A 14,968-nucleotide genomic window follows, 5' to 3' on the forward strand; every position below is an offset into this window, starting at 1 on the left:
TACATGGAAGATGAGGTTTACATGGAAGAAACTGTGCAGTCATGCAGCTGAACATGTAGGTGTAGGAGTAATTGTGCGCATTCACTAGTACCGTTAGTGCTTTCATTTGTGCTTGTCTACAGTACATGCTCCCCAGATTGTATGTGTATAACTTCCATTCTCTGCTGTAGAATGAAAAAAAATGGACACAGATTAAGCCTATGCTAAAAAATGCATTAAATTTAGTTTACTCAAATTTTTAATTTCCATATGAGTAAAATACATCAACACAATTTTGTCCGTCTGGCAATAATTGTGTTGATGTAATACACTACCATTTAAAAGTTTTTAATCACTTACACTAATACACAAACACACACATGAAGCTGCTTATCCTTCCGAATACCCTGGACAGGTCGCCAGTCCATCACAGGGTAGACACTCAGACACATACAGTCACAGACACATTCACACCTAGGGGCAATTTAGCATGTCCATTTGACCTGACTGCATGTCTTTGGACTCTGGGAGGAAACCGGAGCACCCGGAGGAGACCCACACAGACACGGGGAAAACATGCAAACTATGTTTTACTAATAATCTAGTTATTATTAATCTAGATTATTAATAATAATAATCTAGACTATAACCTAGAGTTCAGAAGGTGTTTTAAGATGTTTTATTCAATATGTAAAGTATTCTGGGAACAACAAATTCTGAGTTATTAAATGATAAATAATATACTGAAATCTTTGATAAGTTGTCTGCCTGAGATTTGATCACTACTTTTCAAATACATGACATCCTGGATGGTGCACTTAATTCAAAGTGTTTCAAAGCTTTCTCAGTTGTTGCAGTACTGTTGTTGTGTTTATTTCATATGTAAAGAACGTGATCTAACAAAGTTGAAAATTCGTTGTGTTCAAAACTCAGTTTGTGAACGAGCAGACACATAAATAGGAATATAAATAAATAGGAATATAAATCACACATTACTGACACTGTCACTGGGGTGGTGCCCTCAAAGATATGTCTTCAGTACCTTTAGTTGGGGAATATAGTTAAGAAACTAAGATATTTTTTATGTTGTGTTGACTCCATACACTCTTGATTCCAGGCAATTTTATTTTTCTCTTTTTAAACCATTAGGTTATGAAAAGGTACAAATATGTCCTTTTCCATGGGAAAAAAATGTAAAAAAATGGTACGCAGTTTGACTCTAAGACTATTGTTTCACCTTAGAGGGTACATTTACATTGTTTGTACACCGATGAACAAAAATACCTGTATCTTCTTTTCTGACAGTGCAATATGAAACGTCTGAGATTTATTGCATGAAAAACATATTTGTACCTTTTCATAACCTAATGGTTTAAAAAGAGAAAAATAAAATAACTGCCTAGAGCCAAGAGTGTATGGAGTCAACGCAACTTAAAAAATATAATTGCAATTTAGTATTTCTTAACTATATGTCTGAGATTTATTGCATGAAAAAGACAAGAACAAAACCAGAGATAAACTAACACAACAAGGAACAGGTGTTGGGGATAATGAGGTGGGTGGAGCCAAAAAAAAACGTTCACTTAAAAACGACCTAAAAGAGCCGACTCCTTCGCAAATGACACATCAATAGAATGGATCACTGGTGAGGCACTCAGTTTGATAGGTTTGGTTTTATATCACTTAAAACAGTAATTCCAACCTTTTTCCAGTCTTTTAAATGGTGATTCCAGACTTTTTAATGGTAGTTTATATCGTCAGTTAACCTAAAGCCATTTTATTATATTTTCTTTTACATGATTTGAAAACCGAAGTTTGCTTTACATTCTATGAAAAATGGCCCAAAAAGATTTTTTTCCATCTACTGAAAAGTTGCCATTTTGCCATTTTTTTCTGACAGTGATGACATTTTTATTCATGTGGGAATGAAAATACATTTGCATGAAGCAAATGTATTACTTTTTCCTTTGTAGATAAATAAAAACAATATTCCAACTGAGAAGTGCTGCTAACTGTGTGTTTCAGTTTGAGACCTTCTCTAATGCATGTCCAGGAAAGCGTGTTCGTGGAAGATGAGCTTAAGTGTTGCTCTTTTGTGTGTGTGTGAGCTGTCTGTTATGCCACTTTGCGGATACTCAGCTCCATTTGCATAACATTGTCCTAGTTTAATCCTCTCTTTCAGTGTCTCTGCCTCCTCTCCTCTTGTCTCCTCTAAATGTTTGTATTTGTGTGTATGTGTGTGGCAGGTGGTTCATCTTTCTGTTCAGCCCTTAATTCTTCTCTTTGGGGTTCATTTAACTCTGATGCGAGGTGCGCGCAGGCGTCTTCCTGCTCGCCGTGCTGGCCTTGGTGCTGCCCTTCCAGAGTGTCCATCTCCTCTCCACTCCCTGATTCATCCTCCACCTCCACCCAGCCAGCCCCCACGCCCCACCGAGCTCACACACACAGCCCACATGTCTCCTATTCTGTGCAGTCAGAAGACCACCCGGACCCAGGCAACTTAGACTTGACTTTCTCCTCTAGCTCTTCCTAAAACATAACCTGTGAAGGTGGTTATTCTTCATTATCAGTTGCACATGTATAGATATTATAAATGAAAGGATCAAGTGGGGTCAAGGGGAAATTTTTCAACCGGGTTCAAGAATATTTCCAATATTGTCTTCAGTAGTTGGGAGTGTGTAATGTAATATGGTCTCATTTAGCTTTGTAGAAAAAAGATGCCAGAATGACTTATGAGAAGTAGGTCCTCACTGATTTGAATGTTATGCCACGGATACCAGTACCAATTTTGAGAAGCTAAAAAACAATAATATTAACTGATATAGTATAATATGGTCAGAAATGAACTTCAGCAGCTTCAGTTAAACAGTGCTTACTCACTGATATGCCAGTTTTCTGTTTCTGTTTCATGATTTCCTATTATATAAATAGAAGAAACTTCCGAAGTCTTCAGTAATAATAATTTTTGGGTATAGGGGTGGAGCTTCCCAGAATTCTTTGCTTTCTTTTTTATTTTATTTATTTTCCCTCTTGCTAAGTGTTAAGTTTAAGTAAATTATGCACATTTTGCCTGAACAGCGTTTTGTTATTTTTTGTGGCAGTGTCTGCTTTTTACAATATAACAGGATTATGACCTATACCACCAATATCCCCAGGATGTTACTGTAAGCCAAACTACGTATCAGTCGGCCCTAATATCTACCCAACACAGCCCCCCCCAACGGACTTGGCAAGAAGCACAGCACTATATCATTGAGTATGTAGGACATGAAGTGGCTCTATCATGCAGACATCACCAGGTCTTTTTGTAATTTGGGAAGAGCAGAAATAACAATAGAGTAACAGATCATGTATCGTTCATACATTGTTTCAGACATAGTCAGTTTCATTATAGGAATACACTTCAGTAGACTACTCAGTTTACTGAATACATGTTGACTAAAACTGAATCATTGTTAATTATTAAAATGTATTTTGGTGAAAAATAGTATAAAATGTATGGTTAGTTTCATAAACTAAATGTAATGTCTTTTAGTATTGCATGGAGTTTCTACGTTTTGTACTTTTGAGCTCAGCATGTTTGGATAATGCTGCATGTATAGTTATTAGTATCAAAATTAATAAGTAGTCTTGCTTTTTAATTGAGTTTTAGTCATTTAAAACATTTTTTGGTTTTCATTATTGAATCCACCCATGGTAAGTCTGTTAGTTAAAGTGTTATATCCTCTCAGGTATTTGCTGAATGGCTTGTTGATATAATTGATAGAGTAGTTCACCAATTTCGAAATTGCTGCATATTTCAATTGCTGAGATGTAAACAAAGTCATTCAGAGTGGTTTGATGTGAAATGCGCAGTTGTAGAGAAACTTAACGAATCAGAATTATTCACAACAGCAGTGATAGGAATTTAATGATTATAAAAGCTACAATACAATAAAAAATGATTATGTGAAATGGCTACAAATACATTGCCCAAGACATTGTTTTACAACAGTTTTGAAATTAGGTTTTGGCCTAAAACATGTATTTTTAAACACATTCATTGCAGAGAGGTATGTGAATGGCATTGTACGGCAAAGTAGTAGCTAATAAAACCTTTTCTTTTTTGATTTCATACTATTTTAGCATTATCGACGAAATATAAAAACTCAGAAGATACATGTTGGTTCACTGGTGGTTTTGGATAGTAAATAAAATGCCTGTATTTGCGTTGTAGATGCGGTGACCCCTGGTTCCGCTCACCACCATTTTACAGAACTCTGAATCAGAAAGTTTCTCACCAGTCACATCAATAGCTTTCACATCAAATTTTAAGAAAAACTGTAATAATTCTACACACTAAAAATATGTGCCAGTTGGCTTGGAAAGCATGAAAAGCATGTTTCTCAACTACTCATTTACAGTCAATTTATCTTCTTCAGCTGTAGACTGTTAGCAGAACAAAGGAATATGTTCATATCATTTGTCACCACCTTTTGATGTGTTGTGTTTAGGAAGTTGCTAGCTTTCCTCACACAAGAGCAAACACATGAGGAGCACCAAACTTCAGCAGCCCTGATTTTTTCATTGCACTGATCTTGATTGTGAAAGAGCTCCGAGCACCATTAGCACTCTAATTCATGCAGAGTGCTCATCCAAGAGTTGCACAGAAACAGCAGCCTTGAAGCCGGAAAACACGACTTCTAAGCAGACAATCTACTCATGCAGTGTAGGACACACTCACAGTCATTCTCACTCCAAGCTAATGAGGTTTGGTGCTACATCATGTTTAGGAAGCAGTAGCTGTAGCTGCTATTAGAGTAGAATGCTAAAACTGATTTAGAGCGGAATAAGAGAAACCTATCTCGTTATTCCTGATTTTTCTCGCTGCAATTTGCTGCAAATAGAGTTTGCATCTGCCTATAAATAAATCAAACACTGAAATTAGCATCGGCTGAAGTATAAACAATGTTTATTTCTTTCTTTCTTCTTTCTCTGTGGCTAATTTCATGTTTGTATAACTCCTTTTTTGTGGCTTGATAAAGGTGAAATAATGATGGACTCTACAGAATCATACTGACCACCATCATCCATTAAGACCACGCATTACTCACCTGCCCCATTAACACTGTGTGTCTGGCTTTCTCTCTGTCGGCACTAAATCAGCAAATACTGCCACCACTTAATGCACCTCAACAGAGCATAAGTACATTATATGTCTCTCTCTGTCTCTCTCTCTTTCTCTATCCATGAACATCTGTCTGCATTGATAAAGCTCTATTCATTACCAAATTGCTTCACTGTAACCTTAAGACCTTGAGAGGCACTGTGCTCTGCTTGATCTGCATTGGCAGAGTAATGATTGATTGCTTTGGCCGTAGGTGCTGGTAGTTGCCAAAGGACCAGGACTGAATGCATGACTAGTGTTCCATACTGTCATTGTGTGCACAGGCCAGATGATCCCTCCCCAGGCCCAGCCCAGTGCCCCTGAACTCAAGCCAGAGGTCAGCAGAGAGAATAGCACAGTGGATTTCAGTAAGGTAAGAATGACCAACTGTAGGCCTTTCAGCTTTACTGTCCCATAATCACCATAATTACAAATGCTAAATCAGCGAAAGCTATGCCTTGCTTTTTTGAAGAAACTGTCCAACAATAGAAGCCATAATTGATGTAATACAGGCTCTGTTGGGAATTACTGTATTTTTATGTGTTTCGGCAGCACCTGCATATTATTCCTTTCTGGAATTATGTAGTACAAACAAGTGTCCTAAACTTGGACATTCCTTTATGTCCAGGTTTGTTCTTTTTAGGAGATGGTGTTGAAGGAATAGGTTGGCAAAAATCTAACAATTTTTCCAAATGTAGTCTGATATATTACCCCAAATCAGCCAATGCATGTTTGATGTTCAAAATTTGTTTTTTAATTCTTTTTTACTTGTTTTTCTTCTTATTTACTCGATTACTTGTATTATTCCTATTGTAACATAAGCAATATTTGGACACCAAATATGTTTTGGCTTATGCATTGCAATTAGGGTAGAGTGGGAATTGCATAAATTTGGTTTCTTGCAGACCTATTGCTTTAAGGATATTAAGGATATTAATGAAACTCACCACAATTCTTCTTGAAAGGTTAAATTGTGCCAGATATCAAGTGTCTGCAGAAATGTTATTTAGATATTCTTATTTTGGAGCGAGTCACAGGCAAATTTCATTAGACAAAGGCTAAACACTATGTACATGATCAAGTGCTATTTTTTTAAGGGTTTTGAGGCAGATTCTTGACCATAAATTTATATGGATGATTTTGAATCTTTAACCCCTTAACAAGCCATGGGCCCACTGGCAGGCCCAAAGTCCCTGTAGTTACTGAATAATAAGCCTTTGTGTAAAATAAACCTGGATTGTTTATAATGTATATTGTTTATAATTGTAATGATTTTTATTTGCCTTTTTGCCTTCAGTGCTCTCAGGTGAAATATCTACTTGCTGCTTAATTCCCAGTCCCCAAAATGATACACTATGTAGGATGCTACGCTAATACCATGCTATCAAATACATTGTTTTTAGTAAAATACCAGACAGTAAAATTCTTTGCTGCTTCTTTTGAATGTCTGCTTTTTTGTCTTCAGTGCACTCAGGGTAAATATCATCTTGTTGCTTAATTCACAGTATCTAAAATGATACACTATGTAGGATGCTATTTACCCAAATACCAGGTCATCAAATGCATTGTTTTGGGTAAAATACCAGACTTTAAAATGCTGTTTTTTTGTGTTTTTGTTTGCAAAACCCTTTGAGGTGACATTATAAGTGAATAGTGCTCTTTAAATTCAGTAGCAGTTCAGCTCAGTCTTATTATTTGTATAGGGCCTGTATACTAGACTGCTTCACAGATGACCCAGTACAGTTCATACACTGTGAAAAATCCAAACCCCATCACAATCCAGGGAGTTAACCGTATGTCTGGAGAATTGGAGTTTATTTCTAGCGCACAGGTACTAGACACCTAGCCAGCCTGTAAAACAATTCACTGATGCACTTTTATAGCTTTACTGATGCCAAGATTAGGCCCAGCCTATACATGACAAGTGACAGGTGTGACAGAAATGACCATGTAAGGTAAACAACAATAGGTAGACCAGAATGATCTAAATACAATCACAGTACAGGCACACACAATACTGAATATACTGACACATAATACAGCACTAAACACATTACACAGCAGTACATTCCTTCAACTGCTGTCATGTTTCAAGTACATTTCTATAAATGTACTGTAGTAATCTATAAATCTGACCTACTCTCACCTGATCCTATATTACTTCATCTGTTTTTTAAATATTCCAGCCTTTTTATCATCTGACAGATTAGATTTATATTGCACATAAAGTATCCAGTGAACACTAACCTGAGCTGCTGGACTTAACATGGCAGATTTTACCAGCTACTGATGTAGAGTCTCTTGTAAGACTTAACGATGGGCTGACATGCTTTACCTCCACAGTAGTGTCTCCAGGTCCTAATACCGCTGCCACACCCACCACCTAACTGATTGATCCTTGGTGTTGAGTGTATACTCCCAGAGCCACAAAAATAAAAACATATGTGACAGCAGTTGGTGGACGTTTTAATGACTGTGTGATTTAATTTAAATTACAGTCAAGCTGCAGTTGCCATCATCTGTTTTATTGAAATGGTAATAGCTTGTGTGCTGGAGTTAAAGGCAACAGCAAATCTGCTTTACTACTCCAGAAATGTCAGCATATTATCCAACATGTGGCAATGTCTATCTGCATATTCTTTAGTAGACCCCAATTACGTTATGTTTTCAGATATCATCAAAACATTATGTTGGAGCAAAGCTAGTTTTATTATGCGGAAGAGGTGCAATCATTTGTGGATCCTCCAGGTTGGCTTTTTTTTCTACAAAAATCAAGTGCACAAATTTGAAATGGTATAAGAAGCAGTTTAAAATTGGATAGAGCAGTGACTTGCTGTCAAATACCAGAGGATTTTATCACAGGCCTACTTGTCTTTACGACTGAGTGTTGAAAAATACGAAAGAAAGAAGGGAGAGTAGAACTCAGTAATGGATAGTTGAAATACTGAGAGGAAATGCATGTTCAAATAAAGCAAAATGAGCAGAAATGACAGCACAAGTGACAGCACAGCAAAAAAGGAACAGAACATTATCAAATATTACATAATACACTGGATTACAGATTATGCAAGTATGTGTAATCTCTGTACTGTTCCATATGTGCTAGTACATTATGGAAAATGCTCTTTTGACACTATTCTAAAAAAAGAACAGTAATTAGTGAGCTTTTTTTATTTTACGAAAGAATATGTTTCTCCCTAAACTTTATTACATGGAAAGAATGATACAGAAGCTTCATAAGAAGTTTAGATGATTTGGGACAAATACTGTTTTAGCTCAGTGTTATAACACTAATGTAGATAAATTATGTAGATTGAGTGGGATTGAATGTGTTTTAGCAGAAAAATGTAGCACAGTTCCAAATAGGTAACCAAAGTTTTAGTGGTTAAACCGTAGAAAACACAGTCACAGAAGCTTGGTGGTCATGATTGGGTAAAAGTTAATATAAGGTTACATTTCCTAAAGCTATATTTAAAGAGTAAATGCTTTAAGTTTTGTTAATATGGAATAAATCAATTGTTAAAATTAAAATTAGTATGCAAATAATTTCTCGTAGTACTATTGATGTTTAGGGGCAAATGTGACAGTGACAGTGACTTGCTTGTAAATTGTAATAGTTCAGTTCTTATATTGTTTTTATATTCCTATATCAGTTCTTATAAAAGAAGCACAAAGTGAAGCCAGTGTTACAAACAGATAACAAATATTGTTATTTATTCTTTTACTTTGACCAATGTCTAATTATGAATTGGATAGCAATGAAATCTGAATAAATAAAAATTGTTCATGCTACTTTTACTAATGAGGTCATATGTCTTTACTACCAAGAATAGCAGTACAAATCTTAGCTTTTTCTTAGCATTTCCGAAAAAGAAGGGAGGAGGGGTGGTGGCAGGTGGAAAACAGTGGAAAGTGGCACAGCTGAAACAGCAGAAATCTCAAATGGTCTCTTGGCTAATTTTCTGATGCCTTGTGTGTGGTGTGTCCTTGTTGTGCGTGTAGATAGACCTTCACTTCATGAAGAAGATTCCTGCTGGAGCTGAAGCCTCAAATATCCTGGTAGGAGAGCTGGAGTTCCTGGAGAAGCCAGTGGTGGCATTTGTGCGTCTCTCTCCTGCTGTCCTTCTCAATGGCCTAGCAGAGGTCCCCATAACCACCAGGTTAGCAGTCTACTGTCCCTCTAACCCTGAGGCCCTGCACCAGTTAATGTGTTCGCTCTTATAATGTTGCTGTGGAGTGTTGTAGGTTGTGGAACAATGCTATCCAAAAGTCAGAGACCACGCTTCATGTATTTAATTTCCAGTCAAAATGGCCATTAAATACAATGTGCAGAGATACTTTCCACAACTAAAAAGTTCAGTCTTAGAACTTGGCTGCATTTTCTACTTCTCACAAAACAAGTTTCTCCCAAACACATTCAGTGATGTTGATTTCTGCAGCTTCTTTGTTCTCACAATGGAGGGGATTTTTTTTCACATTTGAAGCAATAGAGGAACTTCTCCTGTTTTTTCACTTATTTTCCTTTAACTTTCCCCTTCCCTATGCAAGTGGATTGTCTTATAGAAATGCTAAAAAAATAAAATTATAAGTTGTTCTTAAAGGTTGTTTTGACAGAAATTAAAAAAATGAAAAGTGGTCTCTGACTTTTGCATTGTACTATGCATATTTTAAAAAATAACCATTAACTTGCCATTTGTAAAGTATTATTTGATAGCTTACCACTCATGGCCTGTTTGCTTCTCCCATGATGGCAGTGGCATTGATGAAGCAAAAATCGTCTGCCTTTGATGGGTGTTCATGTGGTTAGCTTATGAAGGCCTTTGCAATTAGCTAGTGAGTTGAATCAGGTGCATCAAATGAGGTAGAATGCTTCAGTGCTGTGGCCCTCCTGGATTAGAGTTTGACATTTTTGCCCTAACTGTAACTTTTATCCTCTGGATGTAAGTGCTGCCCTCACCAGCAGGTCATCTTTTTGTCTGTATATCCTGAAACATTATCCCAACTCATGACAATGTAATCATTGTTTTTTTTAGACTTTTCGTCTGTGCTGGTGTAAGACTGCAGCACTACTGACCACAGACAGTAGATCATCATCATTGTCATAAAGTTGCTCAAGAGACAATTGTGAAGGAAAGTGCTTGGCTGGACGTTCATGTTTTACAGTGACAATAGTGTGTTTGATGCTGGGGTAAATTTGAAGTTTGCCAATAGACAGTTGGAGCGGAGCTGGCTTTGTTTTTCATCTCCTAGCTTTAACTTTACTAGTACAGCCAAACAATTTGAAATTCTTCCTTCTACACCTTTGCGGCCATTCATTAAATAAGAATAAAAAACAACAAAAGAAAATGATCAGCAATGGCAAACACGTTCATGTTCCTGTTTTTCTTATATTTAATTTTTTCCCTTTATGGCAACATTCATGTGGTTTTATGTACCAAAAACAGCCATAATTAATTTTTACATGATAATTTTTTAACCCCTGTTTATCCCGTAGAAGTAAAGTGGCTGTTTTTTACTGTGCTTTTAAAACTGATGTAAGATAAATGATCTTCATTCTGATTGGCTGCCTTGTATTGTGCCTCATTCAAAAAAACTCAGGACTGAAACTGTCCTTAGAACTTAAATATGAAACTAAAGCTGCAGCTGAACTGCTGCAGGCTGAATAGGTGGATATGTAAATGAGTTGGTTCTCATGACATCAACAAAGATGCTCACAGAAACATAAGAAAACGTGAAAAAGACTTCTAAACATGATGTTTTTGCAGCAGTGTTTCCATGTATGGGCTGTATTGACTGGGGAGCAAACAGTACATTTTGACACTTTAACAATGTTTACATGTTACTTTAAACTCCTTTCTTTCAAAAAAGTGACCAAATTTAGTTTTCCCAGAAATGGACCCTTTTTCATACATTGTCTGAAATTATTTTGTTGGCTTTGTGGCCTTTATGGTTGATAACAAGCAGAAGTTATAACCTCCAAGCTTTATAGAAGCCTCATTCCACTGTTTTCTGTATGTTAGGTTCCTCTTCATTCTCCTGGGGCCTCTGGGTAAAGGACCACAGTATCATGAGATTGGCAGGTCCATTGCAACCCTGATGACTGACGAGGTGAGAAAGCATCTTTATTAAAACACTCAGTCTAAAACTAAAACCAAAACTTAATTTCTTTTTTATCCGCGGTGTGTGTTTTGCCTCTACGAATCTGTTTTAGAGATACTTAACTTCCATTTTACAGGAGTGTTAGGGGCATTGCGTCAGTTATGACAGAAGTGGTTTCCCTGGATGCGATTATGGAGAGAACGGAGGCAGCTCGAGGCCTTTCACAGCTCCACACATTCTCTCACTCCTTCCTCGCGGTGTTGAGAGCGCTTTCTGAATACACATAATGACATGCAAACGCCTGCTAATTAGCTAGAACGCCACTTTTTCGTCTAGCAGTCCGCTACTATGTTTCTATGGCAACAGAGTAAGGGCAATACTGTTGAGTTATGCTAGTATGTACTTTCACCAGCAGTTCTAATTTTTGGTTTGCATTAAATGTTTTTTATTCGGGGAAATGAACAAAATTGAGCATAGTGCCATGAAATGATTAATGTCAATCCTAGGTTTTCCATGACGTTGCATATAAAGCCAAGGACCGCAATGATCTGGTGGCTGGAATCGACGAGTTCCTCGATCAAGTAACAGTCCTGCCACCAGGAGAATGGGACCCATCTATTAGAATTGAGCCTCCGAAAAACGTCCCTTCTCAGGTGAGTGTGCAAGGCTAGTAGAGCAGCACCTTCAGATGCACTGATTTATAGTCTTCCTTTGAAGAAGTTTGTATAGGTACTTACAGTACTGTAAGGTTAATGTTAAATGAAAGCAATTTCATTTGGAGCCCATGGAGTTCAATTTCTTTCTTCCCTCTGGTGCAATATCCAGTGCCATTGCCTTGTTTCCCTCCAATTTATTCTGTGAACTCCACACAAACCAGCGATATTCCGAGCTGGAAGAGACAGAGCTGACACAAGTGCTCTGTGTGTGTGTGTGCGTGATAAACAGGAGAAGAGAAAAATCCCTGCTGTCCCCAATGGAGAGCTGGCAGAGACTGAGGAACATGGGGGGCATGGAGGCCCTGAGCTACAGCGCACCGGGAGGTCGGTTTGGACAGTGTGTGATTGTGTTCAGAAGTGTGTGTGTGAGTAAGCAGAAGTGTGTATGTGTGTGTAGAGCCAGAGAGTGTGCATTTGAGTGAGGTTAAGTAGGAGTTAAAGTTCAGGGCAAAACTCTATGCATGAGAGAAAATAAGACTTAATTGCAAATTAGTCTTTGTTGCTCATGAGCTGTTTACTGTATATAACCAAATGCCATGGCATTGAAATCAAGTTTCACAACTTCCAAATGAACTGGACAGACGCCACAACTGACATTTGGTCACTGAGACTCCCCCCGCGAGTGACAGTTTTCACAACTTACTGCAACTTTCTCTCCTCTCATAACAACAGCCCCCTTCTGTTCTTGAATCCCATTTTTTCCTCTCGTTCATTTGCAGCAATCACATGTTAAATGAAGCCACATTAAGAGCAGCTTTAACCCGATTAGATCCTGAGATTATGAGGCTAATCCACTGTGACCAGAGGTTAAAGTCTCCACCAGTATACTTTACATTGGCTTTGTTCAAACTGCAAGATGGTTGCTGCAGTGGCTACTGAAATCACAGTTCAGAAGGAAAGAGGTGTATTACTTTTCCTATGATTAGTTGTGATATAAATATCATTCTGTATTATTCTACCTTCAAATGATTAGAGCATGACAAGAATAGGTCCTCTAAAAAGGTAATCTCTGTACAGCCAAGGCACAGATTTGCAATGCATTTTCTAGTAGTAGTTCTGTGCTAATTACATGCATAATGATCAGAAATTCAGTGTGATTCAAGTTGTGAAGTATGATACTCAATGAATTTGCATCTTGCTAAGCTCATCAGTAGTGATGCACCGATATGAGAATTGTAGGCTGATGCTGATATCCAGTATTTTTTAATGTACGTCAGCTGATATGCAATAATACAGAAACATTGGGACTCAGTTAGCCTCGATTAGTATTACAAACATAGGAGAAATTAAAGTAATAAGCCACAAGAGGTCGTGCATTACTGCAGTTTATTCCACCACGAAGCAGAGTGCCTAAAACTCCCTTCCCATGAAAAAATCGTCTCAAGTGGTGTATTGCTTTTATAAAATGTAAATACAATAAAATATGATAAAACACACAATTTTTCAGAAAATAATTAAAGTTATTATTAATAATAATCACAGGGTGCATGTATTGTGTATTTTACAAAGGCTTCAAATGTGTTTTAGCCAGTCAGATTATACGATCAGAACTATCTGTTTTTGTAAATGACATTTATAAATGTAGGCAGACACTTTAACACAGTGACTGAGCACTATCTACACATTCCGCCCTTCCAGAAAGCAACAAACACATCATCAAATATGGATTAAATTTAAACATATTTCCAGTGCCATTAATGTTTTTCAAGCAATTATCTGCTGATACTTATATGATTCCAGTATCAATGTATATCCCTGCTCATCAAGATGTTCTTGCTTTTTAACAGTCAAATAATAATAATGTTTTATTTAATATATTACAAAGATTTTTCTTTTATTTAATCAGCCTCATGATGGATTTACTGACATTGATGCTTCTTTGGTCTTCATGTTGAGAGACAGCAGCAATGGAAACATCTGGAAGCGGCTCTGGAACTTTTAATAGCTCTCTTGTCTATACGCTAATGATGTGACAGCACTAACAGAGGCAGCAGCAGTAAATACTGGACCACAAATTTACTACAACTAAAATCTTTGCATGTTTCCAAACATTGAACGTCAGGAGTATTTTTCAAAAACTTACATCAGAAGCAAAGTCAGCTCAGACTCTCCAGGCTCTAAGAGAGATCTTTTCAGACCTGCATGTTCTGTCCCGTGTGTTCTAGGTTTTTTGGTGGGTTTTTCCTGGATATAAAGCGCAAAGCACCACACTACCTGTCAGACTACACTGATGCCATCAGCCTGCAGTGTGTGGCTTCTTTTCTCTTCCTCTACTGCGCCTGCATGTCTCCAGTCATCACTTTCGGAGGCCTGCTGGGGGAGGCCACAGAGGGACGCATAGTAAGAGACTACACAGAGATTCATAAATGCATTATGCAAATTGACACACTTTCATTGTAATATTTTGTCTTTGTTCTTATGTTTTATTCTGTGCTCCAGAGTGCAATTGAATCTCTGTTTGGTGCATCGATGACTGGAATTGCCTACTCACTGTTTGCTGGCCAGCCCCTCACGATTCTCGGCAGCACTGGTCCTGTGCTGGTGTTTGAGAAGATTTTATTCAAATTCTGCAAGTGAGCCAGCCCTCTTTGTAATGCCGGTTTTCATAGCATTACATATTGATTTATCATGGATTCCCTCACTCCTGTCAGAATAACACATTGCTGTATAGGCCATTTGTAGAGATTTGTCTTCTAATACCTAGTGCAAATGAAATGGTTTCTGATTCATCTGTGTATCCATATGGGCCTGCCTGAATGCTGCCTCTAATGCTTGAGAGAAAGAATGAAGCATTTCTCAGATTCTCTAGATATTAAAAAATGGATTACTGCACATTCATATACCTAAATATATAGTGCATGGCTTATGGGGATATAAATGCTGTTTTAATAATGATGGCCAACCGTAGGCTGGCGTGATGTCATGGGTTTGTATCTACTGATGCTTGAGCAAGAGAATATCACTGTGCCACTGAACTCTGAATAGTTATAATATGCTCACCCAGCAGTGCTCTTCTGCTCTGTTTTCA

General features: G+C 37.5%; 1 protein-coding gene across 3 annotated transcripts in view; it reads left to right on the forward strand.

Annotated features, from left to right (window-relative positions):
- Window positions 1-14,968, forward strand: part of slc4a10b (solute carrier family 4 member 10b) — a 67,502-nt gene that overhangs the window by 41,801 nt on the left and 10,733 nt on the right. For 2 of the 3 annotated variants that reach the window (XM_036567755.1, XM_036567763.1), the window contains 8 exons: window positions 2,226-2,474; window positions 5,410-5,498; window positions 9,128-9,285; window positions 11,146-11,233; window positions 11,731-11,877; window positions 12,170-12,264; window positions 14,106-14,280; window positions 14,380-14,513. In XM_036567755.1, the coding sequence (XP_036423648.1) occupies window positions 2,226-2,474; window positions 5,410-5,498; window positions 9,128-9,285; window positions 11,146-11,233; window positions 11,731-11,877; window positions 12,170-12,264; window positions 14,106-14,280; window positions 14,380-14,513 (1,135 nt within the window). The remainder of the gene's footprint in view (window positions 1-2,225; window positions 2,475-5,409; window positions 5,499-9,127; window positions 9,286-11,145; window positions 11,234-11,730; window positions 11,878-12,169; window positions 12,265-14,105; window positions 14,281-14,379; window positions 14,514-14,968) is intronic. The other variant, XM_036567770.1, reaches the window with a different exon arrangement.

The sequence above is a fragment of the Colossoma macropomum genome, unplaced genomic scaffold (assembly GCF_904425465.1).
Source record: "Colossoma macropomum unplaced genomic scaffold, Colossoma_macropomum, whole genome shotgun sequence".
Classification (NCBI taxonomy): domain Eukaryota; kingdom Metazoa; phylum Chordata; class Actinopteri; order Characiformes; family Serrasalmidae; genus Colossoma; species Colossoma macropomum.